The sequence below is a fragment of the Mizuhopecten yessoensis genome, unplaced genomic scaffold (assembly GCF_002113885.1).
Source record: "Mizuhopecten yessoensis strain PY_sf001 unplaced genomic scaffold, ASM211388v2 scaffold3853, whole genome shotgun sequence".
Classification (NCBI taxonomy): Eukaryota; Metazoa; Mollusca; class Bivalvia; order Pectinida; family Pectinidae; genus Mizuhopecten; species Mizuhopecten yessoensis.
Genome location: NW_018405252.1, coordinates 1,225,164 through 1,242,835, shown reverse-complemented (window position 1 = coordinate 1,242,835; position 17,672 = coordinate 1,225,164). Strand labels below are relative to the sequence as shown.

The following is a 17,672-nucleotide window of genomic DNA, read 5'->3' as shown; positions in this document are numbered from 1 at the left end:
TGTGGTAGTAATAGGAAGGTACACAGTCTCTGTGGTAGTAATTATTAGCTACACAGTCTCTGTGGTAGTAATTGGAGGGTACAAAGTCTCTGTGGTAGTAATCGGAAGGTACACAGTCTCTGTGGTAGTAATAGGAAGGTACGCAGTCTCTCTGGTAGTAATAGGAAGGTACACAGTCTCTGTGGTAGTAATAGGAAGGTACACAGTCTCTGTGGTAGTAATAGGAGAGTACACAGTGTCTGTGGTAGTAATCGGAGGGTACAAAGTCTCTGTGGTAGTAATTGTAAGCTACACAGTCTCTCTGGTAGTAATTTTAAGCTACACAGTCTCTGTAGTAGTTATAGGAGAGCACACAGTCTCTGTGACATAGTAATCGAGGTGTGCTCTGGNTGGTAGTAATAGGAAGATACACAGTCTCTGTGGTAGTAATAGGAAGGTACACAGTCTCTGTGGTAGTAATTATTAGCTACACAGTCTCTGTGGTAGTAATTGGAGGGTACAAAGTCTCTGTGGTAGTAATCGGAAGGTACACAGTCTCTGTGGTAGTAATAGGAAGGTACGCAGTCTCTCTGGTAGTAATAGGAAGGTACACAGTCTCTGTGGTAGTAATAGGAAGGTACACAGTCTCTGTGGTAGTAATAGGAGAGTACACAGTGTCTGTGGTAGTAATCGGAGGGTACAAAGTCTCTGTGGTAGTAATTGTAAGCTACACAGTCTCTCTGGTAGTAATTTTAAGCTACACAGTCTCTGTAGTAGTTATAGGAGAGCACACAGTCTCTGTGACATAGTAATCGAGGTGTGCTCTGGGACATGAAGCGTTTTATTGACATCAATAATTTAGTACTTCAGTCAATTTCCGCTTCATAAAGCACAAACAATAATGACGTATAAAACACGTGTAGTGTTACAATCCATTTGGATTTTATTTCTATTGCTATTTGTTATCACTTCCGTTACATTGTTTAGAAGTATATAGGTTTAATACTAATTGATATAAATAAAGTTTTTATTGGAAGTAGTGTACGTAGGTGATTAAACCGGACAGAAATCATTGAATGATTTGGGGGAAATGTTTTAACCAAATGTGTCGTGTCGATTTACTGGAACTATATTACTGAATGTGATAGCCGCAATGAAATATATTCATCTCTTTTAAACCTGTCGACACCGTCAAAGCGACAGACGAGACGAATCAGGACTTGTCATTGAACCAGTAACATAAACATCTCAACACTGTCAAAGCGACAGACCAGACGAATCAGGACTTGTCAATGAACCAGCAACATAAACATCTCGACACCGTCAAAGCGACAGACCAGACGAATAAGGACTTGTCAATGAACCAGCAACATAAACATCTCAACACTGTCAAAGCGACAGACCAGACGAATCAGGACTTGTCAATGAACCAGCAACATAAACATCTCGACACCGTCAAAGCGACAGACGAGACGAATCAGGACTTGTCAATGACCCAGTAACATAAACATCTCAACACCGTAAAAGTGGCAGACGAGACGAATCAGGACTTGTCAATGAACCAGTAACATAAACATCTCAACACCGTAAAAGTGACAGACGAGACGAATCAGGACTTGTCAATGAACCAGTAACATAAACATCTCGACACCGTCAAAGCGACAGACCAGACGAATCAGGACTTGTCATTGAACCAGTAACTTAAACATCTCGACACCGTCAAAGCGACAGACGAGACGAATCAGGACTTGTCAATGAACCAGAAACATAAACATCTCGACACCGTCAAAGCGACAGACCAGACGAATAAGGACTTGTCAATGAACCAGTAACAAAAACATCTCGACACTGTCAAAGCGACAGACGAGACGAATCAGGACTTGTCATTGAACCAGTAACTTAAACATCTCGACACCGTCAAAGCGACAGACGAGACGGATCAGGATGTGTCAATGAACCAGTAACATAAACATCTCGACACCGTAAAAGCGACAGACCAGACGAATCAGGACTTGTCAATGAACCAGTAACATAAACATCTCGAAACCGTCAAAGCGACAGACGAGACGAATAAGGACTTGTCAATGAACCAGTAACATAAACATCTCGACACTGTCAAAGCGACAGACGAGACGAATAAGGACTTGTCATTGAACCAGTAACATAAGCATCTCAACACTGTCAAAGCGACAGACGAGACGAATCAGGACTTGTCAATGACCCAGTAACATAAACATCTCAACACGGTCAAAGCGACAGACGAGACGAATAAGGACTTGTCAATGAGCCAGTAACATAAACATCTCAACACGGTCAAAGCGACAGACGAGACGAATCATGACTTGTCAATGAACCAGTGACATAAATATCTCGACACCGTCAAAGCGTCAAACGAGACGAATCAGGACTTGTCAATGAACCAGCAACATAAACATCTCGACACCGTCAAAGCGACAGACCAGACGAATAAGGACTTGTCATTGAACCAGTAACATAAACATCTCAACACTGTCAAAGCGACAGACGAGACGAATCAGGACTTGTCAATGAACCAGTAACATAAACATCTCGACACCGTCAAAGCGACAGACCAGACGAATCAGGACTTGTCAATGAACCAGTAACTTAAACTTGTCTGGCCGTGATGAGAACAGGTTGGATTTACATTAACAAGGTATATAATGCAAATTACATATAAATAGTTAGTGCGTCACAAATTAACGACATCATATCGCCAAAAGTATCACCATAAATCACATATCGTCGTCGTCGTCGTGTATGCCTACTATTTAAATTTAAGGTCTGTGGTAGAAAATGTAAAGGTGGAGATAGAATAAAGTTTTTGGTAATTTCAATTCAGTAGTTTTCAAATGACTTATCATTGATTGATTTATTGATTGACGATTGATTTATTGATTGATGATTGATTGGCTGATTGATTGATTGATTGATTGATGATTGATTGATTTGTTGGTTGATTGATTGATTGATTGATTGAATGAATGATTGATTGATTGATTGATTGATTGATTGATTGATTGATTGATGTTATAAACTAATAAAAGACGCGAGTAACGTCGGTATGTCCACCACAGAATCGTATTTGTTTGTTTCTCGACTACAAAGACTTTAAGTATGTCTTTGTTTTGGATCAACTACAACATTATATTTGTTGTTTCGTTTTCCACTAAAAGGTATTATTTCCTTGTTTCGATACTTCGTTATTTCTTATTGTTCTGTATTTCTGTATTTTTATTCGGAGGTACCCCTGGAGACTCGAGGACTTAAGGAGAGAGTACGAGTGTTTCCCCCGCCTTTCAAAATCCAGGATCCGTCAGTGAATCATTAGCGTAAACTTTGAGATGTATGAGGCATTTATATATACCATGTGTACTTATCATAAATACTGACAACTCTAAAACATCCCCCTGATAAAGAACGAGATGGCCATCGAGTGGTCAGAATAGTAAAATAACGGTCAGACTTTCCTGTCTCCTGTGATTTATTATAGAACATAAACGGTCGAAATGGTCAGATTTATAAATACATTTAAGTTTAATCTGACCATCCACGATACAGCCTGTACACGTATACATCAAAACATCATTAAGGGAGACCTTGTCAGTTTAAAATATCCTCTTAATAAACGGTCCATCCTGATTAAGTTATATATAGCGACATTTAAATATCATCAATGAGTGAAACGGTCGGCTTCATCAACCAGCGACGTTTAAAGATATTAACGTTAGAGATAAGGACTACCCAGCTGGGAAAAGTCTTTAGAAAAGGCATGTCAAAGTACAGGTCAGGGTCTTTCTTGCTTAATCATAGGTCAGAGGTCATTCCCACATGTAGGTCAGAGGTCAATGTAAACACAGATAGCTTAACAGCCACGTGTACTAGTAAAAATGGACATTACGGACAACCTAAAATCATGTCATACTGGTACTCACCACCGACAGTTTCAAATCTATTCACAGTGGTACTCCACCATCTGCTTCAAATCTTGTCATACTGGTACTCCACCATCTGCTTCAAATCTTGTCATACTGGTACTCCACCACCGACAACTTCAAATCTATTCACAGTGGTACTCCACCACCGACAACTTCAAATCTTGTCATACTGGTACTCCACCACGGAAACTTCAAATCTAATCACAGTGGTACTCCACCACCGACAACTTCAAATCTATTCACAGTGGTACTCCACCACCGACAACTTCAAATCTTGTCATACTGGTACTCCACCACGGAAACTTCAAATCTAATCACAGTGGTACTCCACCACCGACAGCTTCAAATCTATTCACAGTGGTACTCCACCACCGACAACTTCAAATCTTGTCATACTGGTACTCCACCACGGAAACTTCAAATCTAATCACAGTGGTACTCCACCACCGACAGCTTCAAATCTATTCACAGTGGTACTCCACCACCGACAACTTCAAATCTTGTCATACTGGTACTCCACCACGGAAACTTCAAATCTAATCACAGTGGTACTCCACCACCGACAGCTTCACATCTATTCACAGTGGTACTCCACCACCGACAACTTCAAATCTATTCACAGTGGTACTCCACCACCGACAAATTCAAATCTTTTCACAGTGGTACTCCACCACCGACAACTTCAAATGTAATCACAGTGGTACTCCACAATCGACAACTTCAAATCTATTCACAGTGGTACCCCACCATCTGCTTCAAATCTTGTCATACTGGTACTCCACCATCGACAGTTTCAAATCTATTCACAGTGATACTCCATCATCTGCTTCAAATCATGTCATACTGGTACTCCACCACCGACAGCTTCAAATCTATTCACAGTGGTACTCCACCATCTGCTTCAAATCTTGTAATACTGGTACTCCACCATCTACAGTTTCAAATCTATTCACAGTGATACTCCATCATCTGCTTCAAATCATGTCATACTGGTACTCCACCACCGACAGCTTCAAATCTATTCACAGTGGTACTCCACCATCGACAGTTTCAAATCTATTCACAGTGGTACTCCACCATCTGCTTCAAATCTTGTCATACTGGTACTCCACCATCTGCTTCAAATCTTGTCATACTGGTACTCCACCACCGACAACTTCAAATCTATTGACAGTGGTACTCCACCACCGACAACTTCAAATCTTGTCATACTGGTACTCCACCACCAACAACTTCAAATCTATTGACAGTGGTACTCCACAACCGACAACTTCAAATCTTGTCATACTGGTACTCCACCACCGACAACTTCAAATCTATTGACAGTGGTACTTCACCACCGACAACTTCAAATCTTGTCATACTGGTACTCCACCACCAACAACTTCAAATCTATTGACAGTGGTACTCCACCGCCGACAACTTCAAATCTATTCACAGTGGTACTCCACCACCGACAACTTCAAATCTTTTCACAGTGGTACTCCACCACTGACAACTTCAAATCTAATCACAGTGGTACTCCACAATCGACAACTTCAAATCTATTCACAGTGGTACTCCACCATCTGCTTCAAATCTTGTCATACTGGTACTCCACCATCGACAGTTTCAAATCTTGTCATAGTGGTACTCCACCATCTGCTTCAAATCTTGTAATACTGGTACTCCACCATCGACAGTTTCAAATCTATTCACAGTGATACTCCATCATCTGCTTCAAATCATGTCATACTGGTACTCCACCACCGACAGCTTCAAATCTATTCCAGTGATACTCCACCACCGACAGCTTCAAATCTATTCCAGTGATACTCCACCACCGACAGCTTCAAATCTATTCACAGTGGTACTCCACCACCGACAGCTTCAAATCTATTCCAGTGATACTCCACCATCGACAACTTTAAATCTATTCACAGTGGTACTCCACCACCGACAGCTTCAAATCTATTCCAGTGATACTCCACCACCGACAGCTTCAAACCTATTCCAGTGATCCTCCACCATCGACAACTTTAAATCTATTCACAGTGGTACTCCACCCCTGACAGCTTCAAATCTATTCACAGTGGTACTTCAAATCTATTCACAGTGATACTCCACCATCTGCTTCAAATCTTGTCATACTGGTACTCCACCACCGACAGCTTCAAATCTATTCACAGTGATACTCCACCATATGCTTCAAATCTTGTCATACTGGTACTCCACCATCGACAGTTTCAAATCTATTCACAGTGATACTCCATCATCTGCTTCAAATCATGTCATACTGGTACTCCACCACCGACAGCTTCAAATCTATTCACAGTGATACTCCACCATGTGCTTCAAATCTTGTCATACTGGTACTCCACCATCGACAGTTTCAAATCTTGTCATAATGGTACTCCACAACCGACAACTTCAAATCTATTCACAGTGGTACTCCACCACTGACAGCTTCAAATCTATTCACAGTGGTACTCCACAACCGACAGCTTCAAATCTATTCACAGTGGTACTCCACAACCGACAACTTCAAATCTATTCACAGTGGTACTCCACCATCTGCTTCAAATCTTGTCATATTGGTACTCCACCATCGACAGTTTCAAATCTTGTCATAATGGTACTCCACAACCGACAACTTCAAATCTATTCACAGTGGTACTCCACAACCGACAACTTCAAATCTATTCACAGTGGTATTCCACAACCGACAACTTCAAATCTTGTCATAGTGGTACTCCACAACCAACAACTTCAAATCTTGTCATAGTGGTACTCCACCACGGAAACTTCAAATCTTTTTATAGTGGTAGTCCACCATCTGCTTCAAATCTATTCACAGTGGTATTTTATGACCGACAACTTTTAATCTAGTCGCAGTTGTACTTTACCACAGAAATGTTGAATCTTTTCACAATGGTACTCCACCACTGACAGCTTCAAATCCTGTCACATTGGTACTCAACCATCGACAACTTCAAAGCTAGTCACAGTTGTATTTCACCACTGACAGCTTCAAACTTAGTCACAGTTGGCTCCACAACCGACAGTTTCAAAATTGTATTTGTGCCTTGAAAAAAGGGTGGATTGTCTCAAATATTGAGTAAAGCTTACACTTCCTTCAATATGTTTCAGTCTACTTTATGATATATCGTATTCTTTAAAAGACATTTTATGAACTTTATTACCCTTGAAGCGTATGACAAGATATATTACCTTACTTGCCTATATGTCTGCTGGTCGAAGGGAGATAACTGGCGTTATTCTGTTCGATAGGACGCGTTACTGCAATAATCTCTTTCCAACTATCCGGCATATTTTGGGTGAANGGGGGGGGGATTTTGTAATTTTTTTACCTGTACAACAATGTGACGAAATTATATAATTTTGTATGTCACTCGACATCCCCGGAACGTTTCGCCTATCGATAGGGAGCACATACACACTGCATCAGGTAGTTACATGTAGGGTGCAGATCTAGCCCCTCCCCTGTTATGTCAGTATCTGGTCATACAGATGACTCAGCTGGTGTTCCCCTCGTCTCTGTTCATATTCTGAGTTTTCCTTATTTCGATTCCTTCTTTGATATGCCTCGTCTTTGTGTATTGTTCCCTTTCAACTATCGTGGCATTGTCCCAATCGACGATGTGATTTGGGGTGTTTGCGTGATCTGTCAATGTCGATTTATTGTAATGGGTGGCGGATGTTTTGCGTGTGGATCTGGTAAATGTGATGTTGCTCATTTTCTCTACGTCCTTTTGATGTCCCTTCAGGCGTGTACCAAATTTCCTCCCAGTTTTTCCTATATATGACTGCTGACAATCTGGGCACGGAATTTGATATACAACTCATGTTTGGTCTAAAATATCAGTCTTGTCATTGGGATGCACCAGTAACTGTTTGAGTGTTGTCAGTGGTCTCATCGGGGTGCTGACATGGTGTTTCCTCTTCACTCGGGCAAACGCCTCAGATGTCCCCTTCACGAAGGGTATTGTGACCCAGCCTTTGCATTTGGTTTGGCTCTCATTTTTTTTTCTTCTGTCACGGTTTTCTATTTTCTGTCTTTGTTAATTGACAACTACGGTTGAGTGCGTCTTTTATGTACTGTTCTTCCCCGGCCGACTTGGTAAAAGGTAAGCGCGCTATCCACTGCGCCACTCGGCTACCAATAAAGTGTATTCCACTTCGATTGGGGTACATATTTACATATTCGCTAACCAAACATTTTTTTTTTTTATCTGGTTAAACAATAAAATTGATATGCTTCTCATATAAACAAAGCTAAGGAACGTGCTGGAAAACACACAGGAGATAAACAAAAATCTGGTTGTTATTAAAGATAAACATCATTGCACTGATCTATTTCGGAATAAAAAAAATACAACTAGTCATTTTTTATATTGATATAGATAAACTTAGAAACTTGTTATTTACTTTTCTGACGTCATCACATTTGTCATGACATGTTTACGTTTATTGATGTTATTAGTGTACATAGTGACATAGTGATATAGCTTCTGCATTGGATAACAAGTGCAGAGCGGTGCTTGTCATGCTGGACTTGTCAGCTGCATTTGACGTCATCGACCATGGCATACTTTATAAACGTCTGGAATACTCTTATGGAGTGACTGATACCGCACTATGCTGGATACAGTCATATTTGAGTGAACGACGACAGTGTGTTGCCATCGGATCTGCCACCTCACATGACAAAGTACTAGATTTCGGGGTTCCTCAAGGGTCGGTGTTAGGACCACGAAAATATTGTATGTACTCCAAACCGATTGGAGAGATTTGTCGTCGCCATAGCCTTCGCTATCATTGCTATGCTGATGACACACAAATTTACATGGTCATAAAACCACAGGACAGTTGGAATACAGTCTCAGAAAGTCTGGAAGCTTGTCTGACAGATATCAGTATCTGGATGAACGCCAACATGCTTAAACTTAATCAGGAAAAGACGGAACTAATCGTCTTTTCCCCAAAGTGTCAGCAAACAATGGCTCTCCAGCTCAAGGTTGGTGCCAGAACTATTGAGACTGTTCCAGCTGTTAAAAACCTAGGGGTATACTTTGACAGTTCTCTGAACATGGAGAAACAAGTGAACGCTATTGCCAAATCCTGTTACTACCAGATCAGGAACATCGGCTGTATTCGGCAGTTTCTAACTGCAGATGCATGCAAGATTTTGGTGCATTCACTTGTTACCTCTCGGTTGGATTATGGTAACGCCCTGCTCTGTGGTATATCTGACAAACTAACTAGTCGTCTGCAGAGGGTTCAGAACACTGCAGCACGGCTAGTTACTCGTACTCGAAAGAGAGAGCACATCACACCTGCGCTTTATTCGTTGCACTGGTTACCTGTACGATACAGGTCGCAGTACAAAATTCTGGTATACACATACAAGGCACTGAATGGAACAGCTCCTCAGTACCTACAGGAACTTGTTACCCTGTATCAGCCGTCAAGATCACTGCGGTCGGAGTCAGAATCTTTGTTGTGTGTCCCAAAATCTCGTACTGTGACCTACGGAAACAGATGCTTTGGGAGGGTTTCGGCTACGTTGTGGAATAGCTTACCATCTGCTATTAGGAAGTCGAATACCCTGGCCAAGTTCAAGAGGGACATAAAAACTCACCTCTTCACGTCTGCATTTTAGAATCTTTGCAAAGACGTCATGTAAATACCACCCTTTTATTTGTTCAATTATGTGCACATTGTTTGTTAAATGTATGAAAGTGATTGCAAGCCTTTGTTGTTTGTTTTCACAATTATAGCCATTACTATTATCCATATGTTGTAAAGCGCCTTAGAGTAATTTTACAAATTATATAGGGCGCTATATAAATGCTGTATATTATTATTATTATTAAATAAAATACAAAAAAAAGAGGAAAAAATTACATTCCCAACCGGGGAATCGAACCCCGGCCGCCGCGGTGAGAGCGCGGAATCCTAACCACTAGACCAGTTGGGACATATTGCTTTGACCATTTAAACATTACTATATCCTATAAAAAAAGTAGATTGAAGATGATGTCTGTAGTTTAAGTAATGAATTAATAACGATTATTCATAAAAGGAAAAACTGTTCAATAGATTTGCATAAATGAATTATTCTTTATTGAATTTGGTCTATTTATAAATTTACACTTGTTTTTCTGGGTCGCTTCCACGTTTTAATGTCAAGGATTTCCCAAGCTTTCCGATGATAAAGTGGTTTATTTTCATTATGGTCGCAGATGACAGCAGAATAATTTCAAAGTCGAAAGTGAGATCATTTCTTATCCAGGAAATGTCGAAATGGCGAATAAATGTACCAAGACATTGAATTAGCAATGTCGGGTATATTCCAGGACAATTGTCAGTGGCTTTCCGTCACGGAGGAAACGCTGTTTCTGCACGATGGACTGATCAGGGTCACCGATTTGGTCGAACTTCCTCGTGATGTAAATAGTTCCTCAGAAGGTGACAATGAAGTCGTAACGTTTGATTTGAAAACACCGAAGGAATTAAGCGATAGATTGCTAGCTGTGTGTGGCACACAAAATAATGCCTACTCCAGGTTGCTCGAGTATCGCTTGAATGCGCTGAGGGGCTATTGGAATGCACAAAGGCAGGTGTTGATCGACGAACAACAGGACAGAGACAACACCACGCATGAGGAAACAATAGCTCTGTTGAAAAAACAGGGTATTTTCAAAGATCCAGAACAAGCTTCTTTTTCCACGAGAATCAGCGTTCTTTTAGTTATTCCACTCTTACAATCACAGAGTAGAGTAGACCCAAATCTGTGTGGAGTCACAGCGGAACTGCTTTTGAACTGTCTTAGAGATTGTGCTCCTCTAACTTTGTTTAAGGAACCAGGCGATTGCTTGAGAGGTCTTGAAAATCTGCTTTGCACTTGGCTAGGAGAAGACAGCAATGATGTCAACAATAAACAGTTGGTTAAAGATACTATGCAGCGTAAAAATACGGCTGCAGCACTTGTTGCACTTGCATGTGCAAGGTATGTAAAACTAGTGTGTGGAATGTGTATATATTTACAAGTGTATTATACGTCTCTGCTATTATGGTATCGATTTAATACGATTTTAAATAATGGACGCAGGCTGTAAGCCTCTGTGTCCATATCAGTTGATATTACAATATTTACAGTATGATATACTTCTGTTGTACAATTAGCATGTCCTTCATCATATATATAAAATTAAGTTAATTATTTGTTGGTATTTTCCCAGTGATTGTCCAGTAAAATTTCAAAATGTTTGACATCCTCTGCATCTATAACATCTTGCAGCAAGTTGTTCCAGGCATCTACTACGCGGAAGCTGAAAAAGGTTTTCTAATGTCTAGTTTACAGCGCTTTTTGAATATTTTTTGTGAGTGTCCCCTTGTCCTGCTGGTGGTATCCATTTGGAACATATTTGTCATGACTCGTTCATCATAAATCTTCTTCATTATTTTGAATACGTTGTATCAGGACATAAAGCCACAACAGTTCTATTTACCACATTTACACTATGCCCCTTTGCACTGTAATCTTTTCACTTTCTAATCTACTCTTTTAAACCCAAATGCTGTTCGCACCAATCTAAGTAATAATACATTGCATATATATATATATGCATAGCAAATAACAAAAATATATTAAAAAATCACTGTACATAATAATTAACGCACTACAGCACAAGACCTACTTCCGTAATCGTTGGTATCGACGGAGGAAGTTTAAAAGATGAAGATGAACATATCTACCAAGTCACCTTTAATTTTGCTGATTAACCTGCAATAAATGAATTCTTGATAGCCTACACAGATTGTAGTATATTTTGGAATATCCTACAATTGCACTGCAGTTTATCCCAACATTGGAAATGTTTTTGAAATCACCATTTCTAAACGTAAGTGTTAAATTATAAAGCTTCTTGAAAAGACATATCATACTACTGGTATATTAAAAGGCAAATTGAATAGTTTGAATGCTGTATTGGTGGTTTTGATATCTTTGAAAAATGTACATACAAGATTCAAGAATCTTTATTTATCATCATATGGAATCATCTTAAGAATTTGTTTTACTAAATTATAAAAACAAAGAAAAATGATAAAATATTTACAGTAACATAAGATATCACAGCATATATATTTAACTAAGACAGGGGATGTTCACAACAAAAAGAAAAACTATCACATGGAAGTTGCTCAATATCACAGCATGCAAATTGACAAGAATAAAATACAAAAATATTAAGTAAAAACACATAAGCATGTATTGCACTAGAAAACCCCCCAAAAAGCAAAGAATGATGTGATATAAGGCAATTCACACCACATTTTATACAAAGATTTAAAGGCCAAGAAGAAATGTCTTAAGTGTACATGTATGCCAATATGGCAAACAAATATATGCTAATATAGCATAAATAAAAACAAGAAAATAAACATATGAAATAAGAGCATAAGTGAAGCAGAATAAACTTAAAAATACTTAGCAGTGTTCACAAAAAGTGGGAAAAAAATACTGAAAATAAACAAAAAAACAGCCATAAAGTACATAATGTAATGAGATGCAATTAGCAAGTTTGTCCTGCACTTTGACCTTATAACCATCATTTCATGGCAGATGTGAATATGTCTGGCATTGACCCTAATAGTAATAAACAAGTACAAACCTTTCTGTAGACTTCAGCATGGCAATCTTCAGAAGTTTTCTTTTTCAAAACAAAAAGAGGACAAATATATTCCAACTAATAAATGAACTTTAACCTTAAAAAATAAGGTTGATGGGAAATTTTCAATAAAAAAATGCTCAGATCCTTAAAGCAGTATTGATCTTAAAGTGTGCTTTTCTTTATATTACTTTGACAATATACAAATTTGTAAACTTTGGAAAGAAACTTTGTAATCTGATGGTAACAGTGACTGTATATGATACGTCTTGCTTTCATGACACCAACATTGATCCATGTACAAAATAAGTGGTGCCCAGGTTTTGATAAATATTGTTGGGCTGATATGAATACAATAAAATATGGATTTTTTTCTTGTTTCATAGTAAAAATATAGAAAGTGGACTATGCACTGTGACAAAACCATTTCTAATGTCTTATCCTGCAACTGTACGTTCTTGATTGGTAACATACAAGAGTAATATAAATTTATCATTAATGGAGTGAACTTTGAAAATCTATCTTATTTTGGGGATATTTTGGAGCCTAACTTCAGTCCCATTTCCAAAAGTTTGATTTTTTCCCAAAATCTCTTCACACTAAATATTGTTTTTACCTTAGTTATGTATTCAGATGAATTGCAAAATTAAACATCTAAATGAAATAAAAGGATGCCATAGTCCTTAGGTAATAGATAGGCTTTGTAAATAAATCAATTTCAGCGTAATTTGGAATTCAGAAAATTTCCAATATGATTTGCTGTGACACAATTTTCCCAATTACAAAGCCACAGGCTCCATTCCCAAACTAGCCAAAAGAACCCACCCTGAGTTATCTTAGCATGATCATTGTATAATACAGAGGTCACCTAAAGACGTTCATCCACACGGTACACCTACTGCAGTCGCTGTCTGACCTTGATAGTTTACCTGTTGTGGACATCCTCACACGACTGCTGGAGACGGAGGGCGGCCAGACACAGCCCACAGCCCTACTGGGCACTAAACATGTCCTGTGTTGGGGCTTTGAGGACTTACTGGGAGGGACTGAAAAGGAGGCAACCAATGGCAATAAGGATAGCAAAGGTCAGTCAGTATCAGCACATACATGATGGATCTGAACTTAGTTAATTGGAGGTGACAGGATATATATCAGTTAAATGAGTGATTGATCAGTCAATGTGTGTGGGGGGGGGGGGGGGGGGGGGGGGGATGCATGTCTTGCAGTACATTTTTTGGTTTTATTTACTTGAGAATGTACTTTGACCTGCCATCACTTTCTCTCTTTAGTTTCCAGACTAACCAATTAGTTTGGAACATGGATATTTTCATTATTTTACTAAATGTATTGTTTTATTCTGTTCAATTGGACTCCAAATATGATACAGAGACCTGTATATGTTACTGTTGTTGTTTGAAACTAGTTGAATTCTTGTACCTTTCAGATGTGTCCCTAATTAACCATGTCCACTTTACCATATGCATGGACAAAAGACTTTTTATAATTTATAAAACTTTATTTTTTCCCTGTTTACAGACAGTGATGTAGGGCGCAGTATCACTTGTGATGGAGCGTTTCTCTACACAACTAACTCACAGGGCAAAGGCTTGGCTAAGATGGGCACAGGACTGCATGGCTCTCTCAGGTACCTAGGAGTATTCCAGCAATGAGCTGTGTCCGATAAAAGACCTTTTGATTTTAACTTAATTCAGAGATAAGGTATTGATAACTCAATGGTATAAACAATCTGTGCAGATATAAATGTTTAATTTGTATTAGTTTATTACAATATTATGTGGGACTGAAAAACAGATAATTATACATGTTGAGAGTAAATAGATCTTTTTTTTTTTACTGTTTCCTTTATGAGATGCATTAGTATCACAAAATATTTTGCTTTTTCTCAAAAATCCTTATGTTAATTTATTATCAATATTAATGATAGATATTTAGAACTGTATTATATACCACTGTTTTCTATTTGTAGGGGCTACATGTATGGTAGAACTGTATTATATACCACTGTTTTCTATTTGTAGGGGCTACGTGTATGGTAGAAATGTTGACTTAGGCCCAGGAAAAGCCGCCTTTGGTAACGGTACACTACTCTACAGACCACAGTCTTTTGACCAGGAAGCAAATCTCACAAATATGTGTCAGCTAATAGACATCAACTCCTTACAGGTAACCTTAATCTTACTCGTTACCATCTTACAGTGAGAATCTAAGTAATAATACATTGCATAGTGTACTGGTATACTAGCCTTGTCTTACTCGATAATACCTTACTGGTAAACTAGCTTTGTCTTACTCGTCAAACGTTACAGGTAAACTAGCCTTAATCTTACTCGTTAACACCTTACTGGTAAACTAGCCTTGTCTTACTCGTTAATACCTTACTGGTAAACTAGCCTTGTCTTACTCGTTAATACCTTACTGGTAAACTAGCCTTGTCTTACTCGTTAACACCTTACTGGTAAACTAGCCTTGTCTTACTCGTTAACACCTTACTGGTAAACTAGCCTTGTCTTACTCGTTAATACCTTACTGGTAAACTAGCCTTGTCTTACTCGTTAATACCTTACTGGTAAACTAGCCTTGTCTTACTCGTTAACACCTTACTGGTAAACTAGCCTTGTCTTACTCGTTAATACCTTACTGGTAAACTAGCCTTGTCTTACTCGTTAATACCTTACTGGTAAACTAGCCTTGTCTTACTCGTTAACACCTTACTGGTAAACTAGCCTTGTCTTACTCGTTAATACCTTACTGGTAAACTAGCCTTGTCTTACTCGTTAATACCTTACTGGTAAACTAGCCTTGTCTTACTCGTTAATACCTTACTGGTAAACTAGCCTTGTCTTACTCGTTAATACCTTACTGGTAAACTAGCCTTGTCTTACTCGTTAACACCTTACTGGTAAACTAGCCTTGTCTTACTCGTTAATACCTTACTGGTAAACTAGCCTTGTCTTACTCGTTAATACCTTACTGGTAAACTAGCCTTGTCTTACTCGTTAACACCTTACTGGTAAACTAGTCTTGTCTTACTCGTTAATACCTTACTGGTAAACTAGCCTTGTCTTACTCGTTAACACCTTACTGGTAAACTAGCCTTGTCTTACTCGTCAAAACGTTACAGGTAAACTAGCCTTGTCTTACTCATCAAAACATTACAGGTAAACAAGCCTTGTCTTATTCGTCAAAACGTTACAGGTAAACTAGCCTTGTCTTACTCGTCAAAACGTTACAGACAAACTAACCTCTTCTTACTCGTTAACACCTTACTTGTAAACACCTTACTGGTAAACTAACCTTGTCTTACTCGTCAAAACGTTACAGGTAAACTAGCCTTGTCTTACTTGTTAACACTTTACTGGTAAACTAGCCTTGTCTCACTCGTCAAAACGTTACAGGTAAACTAGCCTTGTCTTATTCCTCAAAACGTTACAGGTAAACTAGCCTTGTCTTACGTTACAGGTAAACTAGCCTTGTCTTACTCACTAACACCTTACTGGTAAACTAGCCTTGTCTTGCTTGTCAAAACGTTACAGATAAACTAGCCTTGTCTTACTCGTCAAAACGTTACAGATAAACTAGCCTTCTCTTACTCGTCAAAACGTTACAGGTAAACTAGCCTTGTCTTACGTTACAGGTAAACTAGCCTTGTCTTACTCATCAAACGTTACAGGTAAACTAGCCTTGTCTTACTCATCAAAACGTTACAGGTAAACTAGCCTTGTCTTATTCCTCAAAACGTTACAGGTAAACTAGCCTTGTCTTATTCCTCAAAACGTTACAGGTAAACTAGCCTTGTCTTACGTTACAGGTAAACTAGCCTTGTCTTACTCGTCAAACGTTCCAGGTAAACTAGCCTTAATCTTACTCGTTACCATCTTACAGATAAACTAACCTCTTTTTACTCATTGACACCTTACTGGTAAACTAGCCTTGTCTTACTTGTCAAAACGTTACAGATAAACTAGCCGTGTCTAACTCGTTAACACCTTACTGGTAAACTAGCCTTGTCTTACTCATCAAAACGTTACAGGTAAACTAGCCTTGTCTTACGTTACAGGTAAACTAGCCTTGTCTTACTCATTAACACCTTACTGGTCAACTAGCCTTGTCTTACTCGTCAAAACGTTACAGATAAACTAGCCTTGTCTTACTCGTTAACACCTTACTGGTAAACTAGCATTGTCTTACTCGTCAAAACGTTACAGGTAAACTATCCTTGTCTTACTTGTTAACACTTTACTGGTAAACTAGCCTTGTCTTACTCGTCAAAACTTTACAGGTAAACTAGCCTTGTCTTACTCATTAACACCTTACTGGTAATCTAGCCTTGTCTTACTCGTCAAAACGTTACAGGAAAACTAGCCTTGTCTTACTCATCAAAACGTTACAGGTAAACTAGCCTTGTCTTACTCACTAACCCCTTACTGGTAAACTAGCCTTGTCTTACTCGTTAATACCTTACTGGTAAACTAGCCTTGTCTTACTCATCAAAACGTTACAGGTAAACTAGCCTTGTCTTATTCCTCAAAACGTTACAGGTAAACTAGCCTTGTCTTATTCGTCAAAACGTTACAGGTAAACTAGCCTTGTATTACTTGTTAACACTTTACTGGTAAACTAGCCTTGTCTTACTCGTCCAAACGTTACAGGTAAACTAGCCTTGTCTTACTCGTTAACACCGTTAACACCTTACTTGTAAACACCTTACTGGTAAACTAACCTTGTCTTCCTCGTCAAAACGTTACAGGTAAACTAGCCTTGTATTACTTGTTAACACTTTACTGGTAAACTAGCCTTGTCTTACTCGTCCAAACGTTACAGGTAAACTAGCCTTGTCTTACTTGTTAACACTTTACTGGTAAACTAGCCTTGTCTTACTCGTCAAAACTTTACAGGTAAACTAGCCTTGTCTTACTTGTTAACACTTTACTGGTAAACTAGCCTTGTCTTACTCGTCAAAACTTTACAGGTAAACTAGCCTTGTCTTACTCATTAACACCTTACTGGTAATCTAGCCTTGTCTTACTCGTCAAAACGTTAC

General features: G+C 38.8%; 1 protein-coding gene and 1 non-coding gene across 2 annotated transcripts in view; one reads left to right on the top strand and one right to left on the bottom strand.

Moving 5' to 3' along the window:
• Positions 1-9,843: 9,843 nt before the first annotated feature.
• Positions 9,844-9,915, bottom strand: Trnae-cuc. The gene has a single exon. It is a non-coding gene; the product is annotated as a tRNA-Glu (tRNA).
• Positions 9,916-10,142: 227 nt separating this feature from the next.
• LOC110448158 (probable E3 ubiquitin-protein ligase HECTD4) overlaps positions 10,143-17,672 on the top strand; it is a 62,447-nt gene continuing 54,917 nt past the window's right edge. The window contains exons 1-4 of the mRNA XM_021494256.1: positions 10,143-10,947; positions 13,472-13,695; positions 14,147-14,255; positions 14,650-14,794. Of these exons, the coding sequence (XP_021349931.1) occupies positions 10,253-10,947; positions 13,472-13,695; positions 14,147-14,255; positions 14,650-14,794 (1,173 nt within the window). The 5' untranslated portion in view covers positions 10,143-10,252. The remainder of the gene's footprint in view (positions 10,948-13,471; positions 13,696-14,146; positions 14,256-14,649; positions 14,795-17,672) is intronic.